This window comes from Sceloporus occidentalis, unplaced genomic scaffold (genome assembly GCF_023333645.1).
Source record: "Sceloporus occidentalis isolate IW3139 unplaced genomic scaffold, rSceOcc1.0.p SCAF_2, whole genome shotgun sequence".
NCBI lineage: Eukaryota > Metazoa > Chordata > Lepidosauria > Squamata > Phrynosomatidae > Sceloporus > Sceloporus occidentalis.
The window spans coordinates 263435936-263454830 of NW_028316982.1; the positions used below are offsets into that span (position 1 = coordinate 263435936).

Below are 18895 nucleotides of genomic sequence, written 5' to 3' on the forward strand. Positions count from 1 at the left end.
TATGAGGGTAGGACTGAATCAGCAGGGTTTATAAGGCCTGGGTTGATGGAAACAACTGGATCCCTTTGTCAAGCCTGTGTTACTGTTCCTTGCTATGGTGAACTACGCATAGGATTTATCGCTCCTGACCTTGGACTAATTGAGGTTGGATTCCACTTGCTCTTTTGACTTCTGAATTCCTGGCATCTTTCCTGCTAGTATAGTGTGAGGGCAGAACAATATTCCTCATAGCACCATAGGACAATAGGTAAGCACATTGGTTGATGTCAGTTGTATAACATTGGTACTCAGAGTGGTGTGGGAGAACCATCATGAGAACCTGTTAACCATATTCAGCTGAGTGCAGTTATGGAGCCCTCTTCTGATCTTTGTGCACAATGTGAAACGGTCTAAGGTCCATTCGAATGGCTCAGATACTTTGGCGGGCATGACCTAAATGCACACCCAACCCCCATCTTCAGTTTTAGCCCTACTCATGTTCAGATTTATTCTGAACAGCATTTAGGGGGTGACAGCATCGAAATTCTTCCTTGTAGAGCAGGTGTGGGCAAATTCCACACCTATCCTCCATGGCCTGCACCCCCTTCCACAAGCCCAAACACTTCTATTTCTCTACAGCCCTTCTCACATGGTGGCAGGAAGTGTATCACTTCATGAAACCATTTTGAGAGGGACTGTAAAAGAGTACCTCTGGGGGGTAACTGGGGTAGCTGTGGGAGATGTGAGGGAATATTTCTGTGTGCTTCTTCACATTTGGGGGACTTTATGTGTGTGTTTTGATCAAACATCCAAAAATCACACCAAACTCTAAAAAGAATGTGGGGAGGGTTGTGGGGCTTTGGGGAACTGGTGGGGGGCTTCCAGGACCACAAAAGTAGGGTGCAGGAGCTGTATGCAGTCTGTGAGCTGCACCGTGATCACCCCTTCTCTAGAGGAATGGGCAGCTGGACGTTAAAAAAGATCAGCTCATAGAAACTCCAGTGTTTTAACAAGCAAAAGATGACTGGAAAGTACCTGAATATGTTGACTGGTTTGGTGGTTAACACAGTAATTTCTCAGTGGCTGCCCCCTATTTCTGGAACCTCCTTCCCGCACATGTTTGTTCCATCATTTCTTTGATCAGCTTTAAAGCTGAGTTGAAGACAGTTTTCTTTAGGGAAGCGTTCTTTGCCATTACATAAATTTCCATTCCTTTGTCATTTTAACCAATGTTGTTTTACAGTATTGTTTCAATTTAAATTGTATTAATTTGTAATTATTGTTTCTAGAATGTACGCCTCCTGCAGATTTTATTTATTTATTTTAATTAATCTGCTTCTTCTGTGCTTTATAAATAAATAAATAAATAAAATACAGGCTTGTGTAAGTTGTTATACAGGTAAAGGCAGAGATTTTACACTGGGGAGAGGTAGTATAACAATAGTGCTAGTATGCCACTGAAAACTAATTGTTGGAGGCATTAGTGAAAGGGCCTTTTGCTTTGGTGATCTCATGTGAGCAACCAAGGGCCATATTGTTAGCCATGGTGGAAGGTAGAATGATGGTTTAGAAGAGTCTTTGATGTGATACTCCATTGATGGAGATTAGAATTTAGACAAGACCAGAGACTTGGAAATGTTACTTTGGGTATCTACACGGTAAAAATAATGATGTTTGACGCCACTTTAAATTCCATGGCTCCATCATACAGAATCCTGAGATTTGTAATTTTGTGATTGCACCAGAACTCTTTGGCAGAGAAGGCTACAGACCTTGTAAAACTACAAACCCTAGGATTCCATAGGATAAAGGTACATAACTTAAAGTGGTGTGAAACAGCTTTATAAGGAGCCCTGGGACCTTATCGCACACACATTCTGGGGACCGAAGGAGGACGCTCGTGTGTGCGCGTGTGCTGCAGAAAACGGAGTTTACCGCACACAAATACGTCCTCCAAGAGGTCCTGTTCCGTCCCCCGGCATGCACCCATTCAGGGACATAGCCAGGATTTTAGGAAGGGGGGGGGTCCAGACTAAGTGCCACCATTATAATGGGGCTTGGGTGCAGCGGCGCAGCAGCACACACCATTCATTTTCCTAATGGAAGGGGGGGTCTGGACCCCAAGAACCCCCCCCCCCACCTTGGCTACGTCCCTGACCCGTTCGCATCCAGTCCTGATGGGCGTGATTTTTTGCTGACAGAAGGTAATCCGTCAGGCAAAAATCACGCCTGTCAGGACTGGACACGAATGGGTGCGCGCCGGGGGACGGACCAGGGCCTCTTGGAGGATGTATTTGTGTGCGGTAAACTCCATTTTCTGCAGCACGTGCACGCACACGAGCGTCCTCCTTCGGTCCCCAGAACGTTTAAAATTGTGTGTGCGATAAGGTCTCTGGTGACACAGTGGTTAAATGCTGGTACTGCAGCCACTCACTCACAGTCACAAAGTTATGAGTTCGATACCAGCCAGAGGCTCCAGGATCAACTCAGCCTGGCAGCCTTCTGAGATCACTAAAATGAGTACCCAGCTTGTTGGGGGCAATTGGCTTACACACTGTAAACTGCTTAGGGAGTGCTTAAGTGTACTGACAAGTGATATAGAAATGTACTTGCTATTGCTATTATTTCTATAGTGTAGATGAACCTTTAGTTGGATTACAGCACTGCTTTGCTGGCTGGGAGATTTGGGGAGCTATAATCTAAAGGAGTTCCTTTTCAAAGCTCTGGACTAAATGGGTTCAGTGAAGCAGTTTTCAAGGGAAAACTGAGTTGTGTGAATTCAAACAGACTGCAGTCTTAGAATCTGGGGAGAGCTTTTTGGTTTTAGTGATGTCTGTTTTAAATATATATTTATTTTATTTGGCTGTGGGGCTTGTGCCTGAGTGGCCTTCCCATACTGTTGTTTTGAAATCTCACTTGACAGTCAATTCGTAAAGAGTGCATGAATTTTAAATTGAGAAGCAATTGCTTCTGAGGAAATAGCCTGCTCTTTACTTGAAAGATTGCATCAAATGCTTTCCCCTGCACACTGTTGCAAAAAAATGCAAACACTTTAAAGAGTGTTAAGTGCTTTGACACTGGAATGCAATTGTTCCAGCAGCTTCCTTCAGTCTATTGCAACCCAAGATGTAGTATCCTGGCTGTTACCTTCTGGAGGTTGTAGCCCAGCACATCTGGAGGACATCAGATTGGAGTAGGTTTACTTACAACATTTAGAAAGGGATAATAAATAATAATAAAAATTTTATTTGTATACCGCCCTTCCTCAGATCAGGGCGGTTTACAACATTTTAAAAACATAGCACACCATTAAAAACATTACAGTAAAAAAACAGAAAAGCCCTGAGTTAGCCGGTCCTCTTGCCAGTGAGGAGGAAGGAGGTCCGTAGGACAACTTAGTCGGGGAATGCGTTGCCAAAAAGGAAGGTCTTCAGGTCCTTTTTGAATTGGGCCAGGGAGGTGGCCGAGCGGAGCTCTATGGGCAGCGTGTTCCAAAGGGCCGGGGCGGCGATGGAAAATGTCTTCCTGGTGGTGGAGACAAGCCTGGCCCCGGGAACCCTAAGTAGTTGCTGCCCGGATGTTCTGAGGGTGTGGGACGGAATATATGGGGAGAGGCGGTCCTTCAGGTATCCTGGGCCCAAGCCATTTAGGGCTTTATAGGTCATCACCAACACCTTATATTGCGCCCGGAAGCGGATCGGCAGCCAATGCAGATCTTTTAGCACCGGTGTAATGTGGCTGGCCCTGGAAGTACCAGTGACCAGCCTGGCTGCCATGTTTTGTACCATTTGTAGCTTCCGGGTTTGGTATAAGGGTTGCCCCATGTAGAGTGCATTGCAGAAATCCAGTCTCGAGGTTACCAGAGCATGTACCACAGTTTCAAGGTCCCTCTGGGCCAGGTATGGGCGCAGCTGGCGAATAAGCCGAAGCTGATGACAGGTGCTCTTGACCGTCGCGTTCACCTGAGCAGTCAGGTGAAGGGACGAGTCAAGAAGCACCCCCAGACTGCGCACGGAGTCCTTCACAGGGAGCGTGACCCCGTTCAGGACAGGTGGAACCACCGCCATTCCTGGACCAGGGGAACCTATCACGAGTACCTCCGTTTTCTCTGGATTCAGCTTGAGTCGGTTTTCCCTCATTCAGCCCATTACTGACTCCAGACAGGCCACGAGAGGAGAGACGCCATCCTCAGTCACTGCATCAGTCGGAGACATAGAGAAGATTATTTGGGTGTCATCAGCGTACTGATAACCCCGCGCCCCATGTCTCCGGATGATCTCTCCCAGCGGTTTCATGTAAATGTTAAATAGTATGGGAGACAGAATGGCTCCTTGAGGGACCCCAGTTTTAAGGGCCCTCTCATCGGAGCACACGTCTCCCAGCTGCACCATCTGGGACCTCCCGGTAGGACCGGAACCACTGGAGTGCAGTGCCCCCGATACCCACCTCTGCCAGGCGCCCCAGAAGGATACCATGGTCTATGGTATCGAAAGCTGATGAAAATCAAAGAAATTAAATATGAAGAGGATAAGATCCTGCCTTCTTAAGGCCTTCATAAAGGATGGCCTTTGTTCTTTGCTGGTCTTTTGAAATGGAAGAGAAAAATGTATTTGCCATAGCAACCTTTGCATTCAAATGCTTTGTATGCCAGTGATACCTCTGTATATAAGAGCAGACAAGAGGAGACATGCACATTATTTATTCAGCCAGTCTCTGATAAAATTCACAATCACATAAGTTCAAAACACTTTTTAAGTATCTTGGCCTGCCAGGGTTTCTATTTTTTTCTTTGCCACATTTAGATTTATGACAGAGCTCCGTAGATACTGCATATTTTGAGTTGCAGTATGGTGTAATAAATGGTCAGGCAGGGACTGTCAGACTGGGACTTGAGAAATTCAGATTCAATTCCACCCTGAGCTACAAAGTTCCAGTGTAATCCATTTGATAGAATCACAGAGTGGACTGTAAGGGCAACGTAGTTCAACCTGTGCTGTGCAGGAATCAGCAACTAAAGCACTCCTGAAAGATGCCCATCCAAACTTTATTTAAAGACTTGAAGGAAAGTGCACCATATTCTTAGTTTATTCCACAGTTAAACACCTTATACCATTAGGAACTTCTTGCTAATGCTTAGTGGGCTCTCTTTTCTTTTCTTTTCTCTTTTTTCTTTTGTAATTTGCATCCATTTACTCATGCCCTAATCTCTGGAGTGGTGAAAAAGAGGTATGCTCAATTTTCTACATGACATGCCTAGCAATTTTGAAAAATGGCTATCATGCCATCTCTTGGTCTTATCTTCTGCATCCTAATCATACCCAGCTCCCCAAGCTGTTCCTCATAGAGCTTGTTTTCCAGATCTTTTATCATCTTGGCCACTCTTTTCTGGACAAGATCCAGCTTGTTAATATCCTTCTTGAACTGTGGTGCTCAGAAATAGACACAGTATGACCAAAGCAGAATAGAGTGGTACTATTGTTTTCCTCAATCTGGACACTATACCCCAGATTCAATCACTTGAGAAGATGGTTACTGCTAACCTTTTCCATTGATTTTTTGAGCTCAGACTCAATAAAGAGCTGATACACATACCAAACACATAAAGGGGACAGGGTTCTTAGTGGTGGAGACATGTGGAACAGTTTTGTGTACACATGCACAAATATACATATGTATGTATATATGGAGTGGGTAAAATGCAGCCCTCCAAATGTTGTTAGATTGTAACTTAGAACAGTCATGGCCAGTTTATAGCCAATGTTGGGAACTTCAGTCCATCAGTTTATGAAGGACCACACTTCTGCTCATCCTGAATGTGAAGTGAGTTTTATTGTGAATGTAAACTAGACATATTGAATTTATGGAACTCATTCAGTGGATCTAGTCTTCTTGGGACTATCAATAGCTTTCAAAGTCTAATTGCTTAGTTCCCAGTATACCCAGGCCTACAGCCTTTGAAGACCTTGTGAGGTTTCTGGCTGTCTCAGGAGTGTTTTAGGATTACTTTTCCCTGCCTGGTCAGCAAGCAGATTTACCGTATATACTCGATTATTAGTTGACCTCATGTATAAGTCAAGGACAGATTTGGGGGGCCAAAATACAGCTTTTGATATGACCTGTGGATAAGTTGCGGGTAAAACTTAGGGGCATGTAGAAAAGGATTTAAAGAATGAAACAAAGGGAAATGATGTTAAATGATTTACAAAATTCAAGAAGACATCACTGTTGGTGCTCACACTAAAGGCTGAATGGATAAGACAATAGAGGGGCATCAATGTTTCCAAGACTGATTAAACTTTTGCCTTTCATCAGAGGCTGGTTCTTTTTTTGGTTAGAGTTAGAGTATGGGACTTACATTGACCCTTAGATAAGTTAACTCAGGTTTTTGGGGTCAATTTTTTGATTAAAAATTCTAGACTTATACATGATTATATACAGTAGTATTGTAAAGTACAGTTCTAGCTTTGTGCTTTGCAGTGTTGTAAGGAAAGCATACAAACATTATTCTATGTGAGCATATAGTAAGCTAGGAGGCATCTGTTTCTCTTTCTCTAGAGTTGCTCCACAATGGGATTAATGTTCTTCAAGAAAAACTGAAAAGACACCGGCAGAATCTGGCAAAAAGTTTTCTTGTTGCTTTGCTGCCCCTGATCTGCTTCAAGTGGCATTGCCATTTCCCCCTGGGTTTGGGCTATTTCACATTCAAATAGTGCACTTTGTTTCAGTTGGTTAAAGTGTAGGGATGCAGGGAGCTTCCTGCTGCTCAGCCCAGAAGGGGTTTGATGTTTGCAAGCATTCAGATCAAACACTCATAATGGCTGGAGCTTCTTATGATATTCTTTTTGAATGCTCCTGAAAAGCTTGGAGGGTATTTACAAAATATCCTTCCATCCTCCCTCCTCAAGACCCAGTCATTTGCAAGGAAAAGCCATGAAGGAAGGAGATGGACCAAACCCCTGCTTATCTTTTCCCACCAGTGAAAGGAATTTTTTGTTAACCACCCTCGAGTCAATCTTGACCCATGGCGACTCTGTGGATGAGACATCTCCAAGACTCCCTGTCCTCCATTGCTCTGCTTATTAAGCCATACAAGAGTCCACCATCTCCCTACATTCAGCTAGCACAGGGAAGAAATACCTGTACCTTTTTTTAAAGAAAGAGTTCACCACTTTGGGATAGAGTTTTAAATATCTGGACAAAAACCTGGAGTCAGTTTAATGGCCCATAGACATGGAAGACACAAGCCACCAGTACTGACTGGGTATGTGATAAAAGGTGAAACACAGGGAGGCTGTTTGTACAGTGTTTTCAATCAATCAATCAATCAATCAATCAATCAATCAATCAATCTCTTTATTTATCTCCCTCCCCTCCCCCACCATGGGATTCAAGGTGGCTTACAGACCTTGGAAACATTTCTTTTTTCAACTGCAACACCCAGAATCCCCTAGACAGCATGACAACTTCTCTGCTTTGTCATCTTTGTGTTGGAGATGTCTGCCTTTCTTAGAACACCTACATTAACTTCTTGATGTATTTACAGCAGCGGAGTTGAAAGATTTTTCTTCCTTTCTTGTGCCTCCAATTTAGTTCATACCTAACCTACTTTTTGTGTGTGCAGTGACATGTTTTCTGCAGAGCAGCTCCTTCCTCTCCTAGGTCCTTGAAAGGAAGATGCCCTGAGGGTTTGTGTTGCTTTACTATTTCCAGCAAGTCTGGCAGATTCGTTCCCTGCAGTGGGCTCTAACCTGCCAGAGGCAGTCAAAATAATGAACCACATGGAATCGACCAGTCAGGGCGACTCTGGGTCTTCTTTTGGGGGGAATGAGGAGACACTGATGCCTTAAAGAAACTGAAAAGTGAACACAGAGAGATTCCTCTCTGCTTTCACATCTGCATTTGAAATGGAGAATCTCCTTACTCTCTGATTTTTTTTTTAATGGGGGTGGATTCAATGATGTTTGATGACCCCAATATTCTCATTTTGTTTTGAATATGCAATACTTGCTGGGCAGCATTGTTGGTAGCTGCATGTTTCACAGCAGAGATGAGGAATGTGTGAATTTGATAGCACTGGACTACTGGCACTGTCTGATCACCAGCTATATTGTCCAGGACAATTAGGATCTGAAGTCCATTGATATCTTGAGGGATATAGGTTTCTTTGCCCAGAATGTGCTTTGTATTATGCCCTGCAACAAATTAGCATTTGTTATTGTGACTCAGCACAGTGAATGCAGTCAGTTCATGTTACTTGGCAGGTTTTTGATGACTCCTCCTTTTCCCCCTGGGAGGCAATGTAAGCAGCAGGTTCATTGGCTGACTGCTGAACCATCTTACATGGAAGTCTGTTCTCTGTTTGTTGAGTCACGAATAGGGATGGCGGAGACTTTGGCTTGGTCTCCACTTTTAACTGAATGGACCTAATTTGTTCTTCTTTGAGATGTCTGTGTGCCTATGGTGGAACTGCAGCACAATTTTCCTTCACATTTCATGCTTCTACCCTTTTGGTGATGTAGTTCTCAGTTCAGCAATTTCTTTCTGTAGGGCTAGGACTAAAAATGATCAGATCCTTGAATAATCCCTCTTTAGGATGTTGATGTTATATGTCATCAAGTCAACAGACTTACGGCTAAATGAGTGGCCTCTGAAACCCCTGGTGTTCGGCTACCTTTCCCAGGACTTGCAAATTCAGGGCTGTGGCTTTCTTGACTGAATCAATCCACCTGTAATACGCTCCCCTTTTCCTACTGTCTTCCAATTGACTGAGCATTCTTGTCTTTTCCAGTGAGTCACATCATCTCTTCATATAGCTCCTGTAAAGGTAAAGGCTTTCCCCTTTGACATGATGGCCTAGTGGTGTCCAACTGTTGGTACCCAGTAACTGTGATTTATGGCAGCCCTTTCATAGAATTTTCTTGGTAAAATTTGCTCGGAAGAGGTTTACCACTGTCTTCTTTCTAAGGCTGAGAGAGCGTAACCTTTGAAAGGTCACAGGTTCCCATGGCTGAATGGGGTTTGAACCCCCGTCTCCTTAAGACACAGTCCAACTCTCCAACTAGTATACTTGTGAGTCCAGCAATTGCTTGCCAATATGAATATACATATCTTGTTATTGTACAAAATACAGTGGGTCCTCAGTGTCCGCTGATATTTGGTTCCAGGACCCTCTGGGATACCAAAATCCATGGATGTTCAAATGCTATTATATACAATGGCATAGTAAAATAGCATACTTCATAATAAATAGAAAAATCAAGGCTTGCTTTTTGGAATATTTTCAAGCCATGGATGGTTGGCTCTGCGGATATGTATGTAATATATATGCCTATATATTATAGAATGCTTCATAAACAATGCTTGCAAAATGTGTATGCAATATAGTGCACATACAACATAAATGCAAATTGTCGTTTGGGTCTCTCTCTTTTTAAAAATAAATTGGTGGAGAAATTGGCTGGATTGATTAAATAATACAGCATTGGCATTTACCTGTAAGTACTAAGTCAGAGCTCTTCCTGGAAGCCAAGATAACTAAACAGAGGCTCTCATGCTTCAGGCACATCATGAGAAAGCATGAATCATTAGAAAAGACAACAGTCCTAGGAAAAGTAGAGGCCACTAGGAAGAGAGGAAGACCACTTACCAGATGGATAGACTCAACCAAGGAGACCACAGTCCTGAGTCTGCAGGACCTGAGCAGGGCAGTTGAGGACAGGGAGTCTTGGAGATATTTCATTTATCAGGTCAACATGAATTCCATATCACCTCAAAGGCAGTTAACAACAACAACTGGTCAGTGTGTGCATCTCTAGTTACCGGTTGTTCTTATCTATGGTTTATTGTTGTGTTGCTATGTGCTTTCATGTTGGCTTTGACTTATGACAACCCCATCCGTGAGTTTTCTTGGAAAGATTTAGAGGAGTTTTGCCACTGAAAACTAAGAGAATATGACTTGCCCAAGATGTTCCAGTCGATTTCTATGGCTGGGCAAAGATTCAAACCTGGTTTCCCAATCCAGCACTCAAAACGCTATCCCTTGGTTCCCTCAATTTTATTTGTTGTATTTTATTTTCTCAGAATCTGTAGACAACACACATCGGCCAAGTTTGTGTACATTTTTAGCATCATGTAAATATATGAGAGCCAGTGTGGTGTAGTGGTTTGAGCATTGGACTATGACTCTGGAGATCAGGGTTCAAATCCCTGCTTGGCTATAGTAACCCACTGGGTGACCTTGGGTGAATCACAAACTCTTGGTCTCAGAGGAAAGCCATGGCAAATCAGCTCTGAATTATTCTTGACTAGAAAACCCCATCATTAGTGTTGCCATAAATCAGAAATGACTTGAAGAAAAGGCACACACTACACACACATGACAGAATGGTTACAGATCCTACATGCCTTGAACTCATCTGTTGTACGATGGTTGACTACCTCCCCATGCAGTAGGTCTAAAGGGGAAAAAGAGATGGGGGGGAATTGTGTGTATGCTCATAAAATGGGTGGCTATATGATAAGCAGCATTTCTACAATCTGAGAAAGCACACCTGCTTGTATAACTGTGTTTATGGTAGCATCATTGCCTCAACAGCATTTGATACTGGTTCTGTAGTCCTCTACCTGTGAATTTGTTTATTATTTATTTATTGAATTTATATCCTGTCTTTCTCCCAAGATGGGATTCAAGACAGGTTAATATGAATATGAATATTCTAGCAATTCTGTGATGAAAGATAAGTTGAGAAAGATTAGATCAAAGTCACTCAAGTGAGCTTGGTAGATGGACTTGGATTTCAATCTGGATTTCTCTGGTTCTAGTTTGAGATCCTCATTACTAAAATATACTACCAATAAACTCAGAATAAAATTTCACACATTTTGCAACCAACTAAAGTGGAAAGACTAAAACAGTGAGGCTTGATTTCTGAAAACAATCTTGTTCTCCAGACAGTACCAGCATATAGGTTTAAGGCACCTTGCATGCATGAGTGATCTGAAGTAATACCAAATCCAGTTCATTGGTCCCATTGAATCAATTGTTAACTAGTGATGTAACATATAGATAAATCCCATTGATTCAGTGGATCTCCTCCAGTTGGAACTAACAAAATAATTTCAGCCTTTTTTTTTAAAAAAAACACCAACAACACATGTCTTAGCTAAGATGTTCGAATTTTTTTGATTAAGAATTTCTTGGACAGGGTTTGATTTTGTGTAATGGAATAGCTGGCAACCTCGGCTTGAACAGCTGCATACAGGGAGCATTTGCCGAGAGCTTATGCTCTGGGACTTAAGTCATTTCCTCGAGTACTGCAATACTGCCTTCATGAAATTTTCCTCCTGTAAGATGTAAGGAGTGTTTGGGCTCACTGTTATTTTCTGTTCCCTTAACAGTATCAATGCTATTTTCATGCAACTAGAAACAATATTTTAAAAGTCTTAAAATACAACAACTTTGTCCAAAGTCGTCAATTGGAGTAATATTCACCATTTGGGGGAGCAAGGGGAGAATTAGTAACATTTTGAGAGACAGCAAGTGTTCCCAGTTGTGCAAGCATTCATTTCATTTTTACTGTGATCTTTTCCCCTCCTAGCAGAGGTTGCCCCAAGCCAGTCTTCAGAACTCCTGTCCTCTTGCACTAGTTGCTGCCTTCTCCTTTTTGAATTTGTTTCTTTGAGTGAATTCTTCAAGTCAAGAGTTATGTGAAATAAACAAAAGAGTGCGATGGTGCCACATCTTATCCTGTAACTTTACCAGATGCTAGTCAATAAAAGAATAAACCTCAGCCTTTCAAACAAATGCTCAGTAGCTGACTCCAAGTTGTTTCTGACTTATGGTGATCCTAAGGCAACCCTATTATGGGGTTTTCTTGGCAAGATTTGTTCAGAGGAGCTCTGCCATTGCCTTCCCCTGAGGCTGAGAGCCGGTGACTAGCCCAAGGTCAACCAGTGGGTTTCATGGATGAGTTTAGAATTGAACCCTGGTTTCCAGGGCTATAGTCCAACACTTAAATCACTAACATGGTCTAATTTTAAAAAAAACCACCAAGTTACCAGTAAAAATGACTGAGCACTCCAGTCAGGATAAAAACAACAACTAAAATGCAGTAGAAGCACTCAAAACTGAAAAAAGAGGCTGCTGTGAAAACACTTGCTGTAGTTAAGCTGTTTTCATAATCTTTCTAAAAACAAGCACTAACAGGACAAAATAGCTCTCACTGGGAGGATGTTAAAATTTTTGGGTGCCACCACCAAAACAATCCCATTTCATATTTCTACCTTCTAATAAAGGGGAAAGGGGGAGCTAAAATAGAACATGAACTAAGTTCATTGGCAGGGTCATTTTTTAAAACTGTTTTTTGTTATTTCAAATTTTAAACAAATTTTCATTGTCTTAAATTGTTTTGCACTTAAAAAAATCTAGAGATTGGAGACCTTGAGATCTGGAGGATCTTTAGATACAGAGTGGGATATCAATATTTTAATAAAATAAATAAATAAATATGGAGGAAGTTTATTCTGGAAATATTCTAGACCTGGCCATTTTGGGGCTTTCAAATGGCAACCTTGAATTGAGTCCCAGAAATGAATTAGCAACTGCTGAAGCAAGCAGATTGATTAATGGTTCCAGCTACATTTCAAGCCATGGAAGTTTCTGGATTGTATTGAAGGATAGCCTCGCATAGATTACATTATAAAAGTCCAATCTGGAATTAACTAGAGTATTAAAACTGAAGGCCAGGCCTGGTTTCCCCCCCAGAAAGGATGTAATGTGGGCATAATAGTGTGATGTGAAAAAAGCCAATACAGGCTGCATCAATAGAAGCATAGTGTCTAGCCAGAGGAAAGAAATAGTACCACTCTATTCTGCGTTGGCTAGACCTCACATAGAATATTGTGCCCAGTTCTGGGCATCACAATTCAAAAAGGATGTTGACAAGCTGTAATGTGTCCAGAGAGTAAAAGGTCTGGAAACTGTTCCCTATGGGGAGCGTCTTAGGGAGCTGAGTATGTTTAGCTTGGAAAAAAGAAAGTTAAGAGGTGACATGATAGCCATGTTTTGACTGTCAATATTTGAAAGGATGTCCTATTGAAGATCAAGCAAGCTTTTCTCCTGGTCCAGAGATAGGACATGGTGCAATGGATTCAAACTATAGAAGAGAAGATTCCACCCAAACATTAGGAAGAACTTCCTGATTATAAGAGCTCTTCCATAGCTATAACCCTCTGATATAAGACAGAAGCTAGTAAGAAGGTACTGTTGGATACAGGTGCTGCTAGACCAGGAGCAAAGGATAATTCGTGTGGTGATGTTATTCTTCCCTAAATTTCTTTCTGAACAATGCAAAAAGTAATTTCAGAATTTTTCTTCTTTCTGCAAGAAATTATTTGAAATTAATGCAGTTTTCAAAGCCTGATCACAATTTGGTTTTTATTCTGTGCAAAATGCATGCATGGTTGATTTGCGTAGAAAAAATAATTTTCTTGTATGAAACAGGTTTGACTGTATAGAAGTGTTGTTTCCTGTGCAAAAATGCTGTTTTCTGCAGAAGGTTTCCAAATGCAGAATATGCCCTAAAGTGTAAAGATACTACTTACTCCAGTAAGCACACCATCAGGGTTACTCAACAGTCAAAAGACATTTTAAAACAATTTTAAACACGTTTTTAATATTCTTTCCTTCTCTAAAAGAACGAGCTCCTAAAAATGCAAAACTGTTGCATCAACAGGGCAAGAAGTCTGGCCAGAACATGTTTACACCCACTTCTGGCTCATCAGAACCCATGGCCAACACTACCTCCACCTTGATCAGGAGCTTAACCACTTTATATAGTTATAGCACTTAGATACAACTTAAATTGTCATGGCTCCATCCTATGGACCTCTGGCACTGGACATTTCATGGGCTACTTCAAATTCTCTGCTAGAAAGCTCTAGTGATGTAAATAATTCTGTCCTAGAGCAAATCTGAACTGTCCCTAGAAGCCAAGGTGGATAAACTTAAGCTGTTGCATTTGGGCTATATCATGAGAAGACATGACCCACTAGAAAAGACAATAATGCTTGGCAAGGTTGAAGGCAGCAGGAAAAGAGGAAGACTGCATTCCTGATGGATAGACTCAATCAAGGAAGCCTTAGGTCTGCAAGTCCTCCTGAGTAGGGCTGATAATGACTTGACCTGAAGGTTCTCATTCATAGGGCTGCCATAAGTCAAAGTTGACTTGGTGGCAGTTAACAACAACAAATGAAACTGCTATAATTGTGAAGTATGAATACATCCCAGATCAAGGTGCCCATATAAGCCTCCCCAAGTCTTCTAATCTTCAAGAGAGGGTTTTCTCTCAATAGAATCATAGAATCGTAGAGTTGGAAGAGACCACAAGGCTGGTCTGATGGGGACATGGGAGAGAGCCTTCTTGGTGGCTCCTCCAAGAATATGGAACTGCTTCTCAAGGGAGGCTTTTTGGTTCCCTCTTTCCTATCTTATTACTGGCTGGCAAAGTCCTTTCACAGTTTAACAGGTCTTCAGCCTTTAACCAGCCGGAGTAAGAGGATGTAAAATGATGGTGCTTCTTATGTAATCTGTGTTTTGTGTCATTTAAATTGTTTTAATTGGCTTTAATTAAGTGGGTTTTAAAACTTTTGTTTTAGCTGTTTTGTTTTAATGCATATTGTAAGCTCTCATATTGGGAGAAAAGTTCTCATTTAAAAAAACCTGAACAAAATGCTCATTCATCTGCACTGGCCATATTTAATAGATAAAGCTATTCCTGGTTTCAAGAAGACCTGCTTGCCATGTACCAGGTACAAAGGAGAAGCCCATAACAAAGAATTGGCAACTCTAATTTTGCATGAGACATATTGTTAAATACACAAGGATTTCAGTGCAGCCTTTTAAGAGTTTACCTTTTCAATATCATCTGCTGGGAAGGATAAATCTACTAGTTTTATTTTCTCTCCAGTTCTTTCTGCCCTGTTGAGGAAAAAATATGCAAAATTTTGGTACGTTTGTTTTTTTAAAAAACAAACCAAACACTGCGGGATGACAACATGCCTCATGATTCTTTCCCATGAAAGAGTGATCCATGGAAATCCTATTAACTAGCTATGAATGGGTACAGTATATGCAACTAGCTTGCTTTAAACATGATTTGTTTACTCATCCTTTAAAAAAATGGCACAAGCAAGGATGGACTAAGAATAGCTTTTCCTTTGGGACAGGCAACATTTTCTGAGTGGAAAACCTCTCATGGAGTGAAGTTTTCCTACCACCTTGTCTTTCCCCATCAGTTCTTCTTCTTGAAATCCATGGAGGTTCCCCCCCCCCCCCCTTCATAGCTTTAGCTGCTCAGCTGATTTTGCAGGAGCTGATGTAACAGCCTCTTGTTTAAAGAAATCCTGAAGCCATTGGCAGATATGATTAAGTTATGCTTATCCAGCTCAGTTTGTCAGGCACTGATAGGGAAGGCTGAAGCCAAAGGTTAACATTCAGTGTCTCTTGTGAAATACCCTGCAGAGGAAGTATTAATGCAGTGGGGCAGGAAATGGAGGAAAGAAATCATTTTTGGCCTTTATTTCTCAAGACCATTTTGGAAACCCACCTTTGGTCGCTTTTGAGGATGGGGAGGAAATCAGATTCCCAGTAAATTTATTGCTTCAGACTTTGTCTGGAATTTTTTTTCTTCTCCAAGAAACTGTAAGTAAATTGTTGGACTGTAGGGACCGACATGGCTCTTGGGGATTTTGACTCTTGTTTTCTGACCTATGTCTAGATCCGGAGTAGTCAAAGTGTGGCCTTTGGGACTCATGTGGTCCTTGGGATCCTGAAACATCTCAGATCTCAATTTCTTTTTCAAAAAGTGTCATTTTTGTTTCACCCCCCAAACTGGCACAAAGCAACCCAAACCCACCTGCAAATGCTGTAGTTCTACCTTGGAAGACAAAGAGCCCTCCTTCCGACCACCATCTTGAGGGGGAGGGAGGCCTGGCCTGAAGACTAAGAGCCCTCCTTCTGACCACCATCTTGAGGGGGAGAGCAGCCTGTTATGTTTTATTTTGACTTTGGATATTGTATTGTACTTCCTGTTGTACACAGCTTTGATCTAATTTGGAAACGCGGTATATAAATAAACATTATTATTATTATTATTATTACCCCTCCCAAATGAAAAAGGCCAAATATTCATCCAAATGGTGGCTGGAAGTGATGTCATGGCACTTCCAGTGTGTCAAAGCATGATGGTGTGACTTGTCAGAGGAGCACAGGGTGCGTGCACCACCTCCTCTTTACTTGCCCACTCCTCTTCTGCAAAGGTGTGGTAAACTTGTGCCTGGGTTAGACCATGTCTGCCCACAGCTCGGAACTTGCACAACAGAATGCTCTTTCTTACATTCAAAGACAAAAATAATTTTTTAGAGTTCCCTGCACATAGACATCTAAATAGCAAGACTTCCAGTTTGACCTTCTCCTGAACACAATGGTGCGGTGTACAAAAATTATTATTATTGATACAGAGGGACACTTAGTCATGCAAGCCACAACTCTCTTGCAAAAAGCGTCTGAAGCACTATACACACACACACACACACACACACACACCTTACCAACTCAGTGAGAACTAGCCTGCTGTGTGTACTTGTGAATGAAGGTCTTTGCCATTTACTTGGCAATTGTTTCCTGACAGGGGTTGGAACATGATCCATTTAGAACCCTGATAGAAAGGTATAACCTAGGCACGAATTTGGCTTGGGTGCTGTGCCTTTTGCCTTGTGCGTATTTTTAGGTACAAGTAATCCCTGAACATGCATGTGGGACTTCTTTCCTCCCACTCTCAGATCCCATCCTCTGTTTTTTTGTAACCAAGCTGCTTCCACAACTTGCTAAAGGACAGAAAAGAAATGGGCTGCCCCCATCCTCTCTTTTCCCTTTTCACAACAGATTAGCACATAGGGACCCATGAGTCCAAATAAGTGCTTTCAAAGGCAGCCCCATGCTGTCCCTAATCAGACCCTGCCTTTGTAAAGTAGAACATGTTGAATCTGTCATGGGTGAGCATGACGTTTGTCTCTATTCAAAGGGAGGCTGCCTCTTGAGTGAGGCAAGACTCGAAATCTTGTAAATCTCAGAATAGAAAGGAGACTTTCTTTGGTTTCCCTTCCCCTCCTCCCTCCTGACATGCATCACATTTGTGCCATTTGTAAAACATTCCAAAAGGAAGCCAGAACCTCCATGCCTTTTTGCAAGCATAAGGAATCCAGCTTGTTACAGTTTTAAATCCTCACCTCTGGGGAGCTACTGTTCTTCCTTCAACTCCTCCTCCTCTTCTTCATCCTCATCGTCATTGTCCTCCTCCTCCTTCTCTTACTCCTCTTTGACTGCCCCCTCCCTCACTCCTGGTTTCTTTTCCACACCGATTTTCAAAAATGCTGGAATGCAAAGCCACTGAGGTCTCTTAAGTTGCAGCTGCCGAAATCTCTCCTAATTGCCATAGCTGGGCAGCATCATGCGCCGCCGTATAGGCAGGCGAGAGGAGACGTGTAGCTTTCATTCAGTGCCTTCAAGACATGTCTTTTCTCTAGTCGGGGGGAGCCAAAAAAGCCCAGAAATCAATGCATTTGAAACAGAGAGAATGAATGCTTCTTTAATAGGCACATGCTGAGGATCGTGTGTGTGTATGTGGTATATGGTTTGTGCAGAGCAGAGAAGCTGCATCCTGGTCCATATGCTCCTTGTTTACTGCAATGTTTTTTGCATGTTACTGTGCACTCCGGACTAACGTGAAGGTAAGAGGAGGCGAGAGACAGCTGTTCGGCAGAACTGTCTGTGTTTCTTTCCTTTCTTTCTAGATATATAGATTGATATATATTTCAAAAAGCAGCCAAACAGAAAACGTGAATCCCAAAAGCCGGCTGCAGAAAATGTCTACCTTGTGTTGCTTGTTACTTTGGAAATGCTGCTTTGCACAAGGCTATTATTACAGGTGGTTGTGGAGGCTTTGTTTTGTGATTTCTGCCTGCCTTAATTGGAGGAGCATATTTTTATGTGCCATGGCTTAATGATAGCTTAATGATCTTCGGGGTGTCACGGTTGGTAGTTCAGGCTTGACTCTTACCTAGCTGAATAATATTCTAGAGATTTGTGTGTGTGTGTATGGTTCAATTCGGTTTCACTTCATCAGGATCCCAGTAGGCCAGAAACGAGGCTCAGAGACTCTCGTCTTCTCTGCCAGTTTTGCCTTTTTTGGTTTAAGGCAAATAAATCAGACTGCGTTTGCTTTCACTTCCCTCATCCCCTCCAGTGAGAGGAGTTTGCTTGTTTTCTTGCTAATGATCTGTCTGGAAAAACCAGGGATCTGTCTGCTGGAGCTAGACTCTTGCGCCGATCTGCTTCCAACTTGTCACAAAATGCGGAGAGCCCAGATGCTAGACAAATGTCCAGAGATGCGAGCAATATGTTGGGATGGGTGGGAAGTAGTGTGCACCTCCCTTCTCCAGATGCTTAAGGAAGGAATCTTTTCCGCTTCCTCAGCACTATGCTCACAAAACTGTATTAACATGTGTTGTCTTTACTTAATTAACCTGTCCCCTATCCACTCAACTTTAAGGTAAAAGTTGCCAAATTGGTTCCTCGTAGCTAGCTGAGGACAAACCAAGCTGAAAAGATCATTGACACTTGCGCTTAGCTGATAACAGCTGAGCAATTGGGCCAGCTTGCTATGGAGAATGGGATTGCATAATTTAAATGAATTACAGTCTTCTGTCAACCTATTGGGGAGTTACTGTCACTGGTGTTCCCGTTATGTCTAGAAGTGCGTGTGCGTGTGTGTGTAGGGAGCCCCCCTGCAGATTCACATCAAAGAATGCCAGGTGCTTAGAAAAGCAAGGGCAAGTTGGATGAGGATTTATAAAGGGT

General features: G+C 42.2%; 1 protein-coding gene across 12 annotated transcripts in view; it reads left to right on the top strand.

Annotated features, from left to right (window-relative positions):
* The window catches only part of DLG2 (discs large MAGUK scaffold protein 2), a 1248672-nt gene that overhangs the window by 369817 nt on the left and 859960 nt on the right, over positions 1-18895 (top strand). For 2 of the 12 annotated variants that reach the window (XM_089512913.1, XM_089512914.1), the window contains exon 1: positions 17497-17766. The exons of the other annotated variants lie outside the window; for them this stretch is intronic. In XM_089512913.1, the coding sequence (XP_089369039.1) occupies positions 17725-17766 (42 nt within the window). In that variant the 5' untranslated portion in view covers positions 17497-17724. Of the gene's footprint in view, positions 1-17496; positions 17767-18895 lie in introns of those variants that run through there. 12 annotated transcript variants of the gene reach the window in all.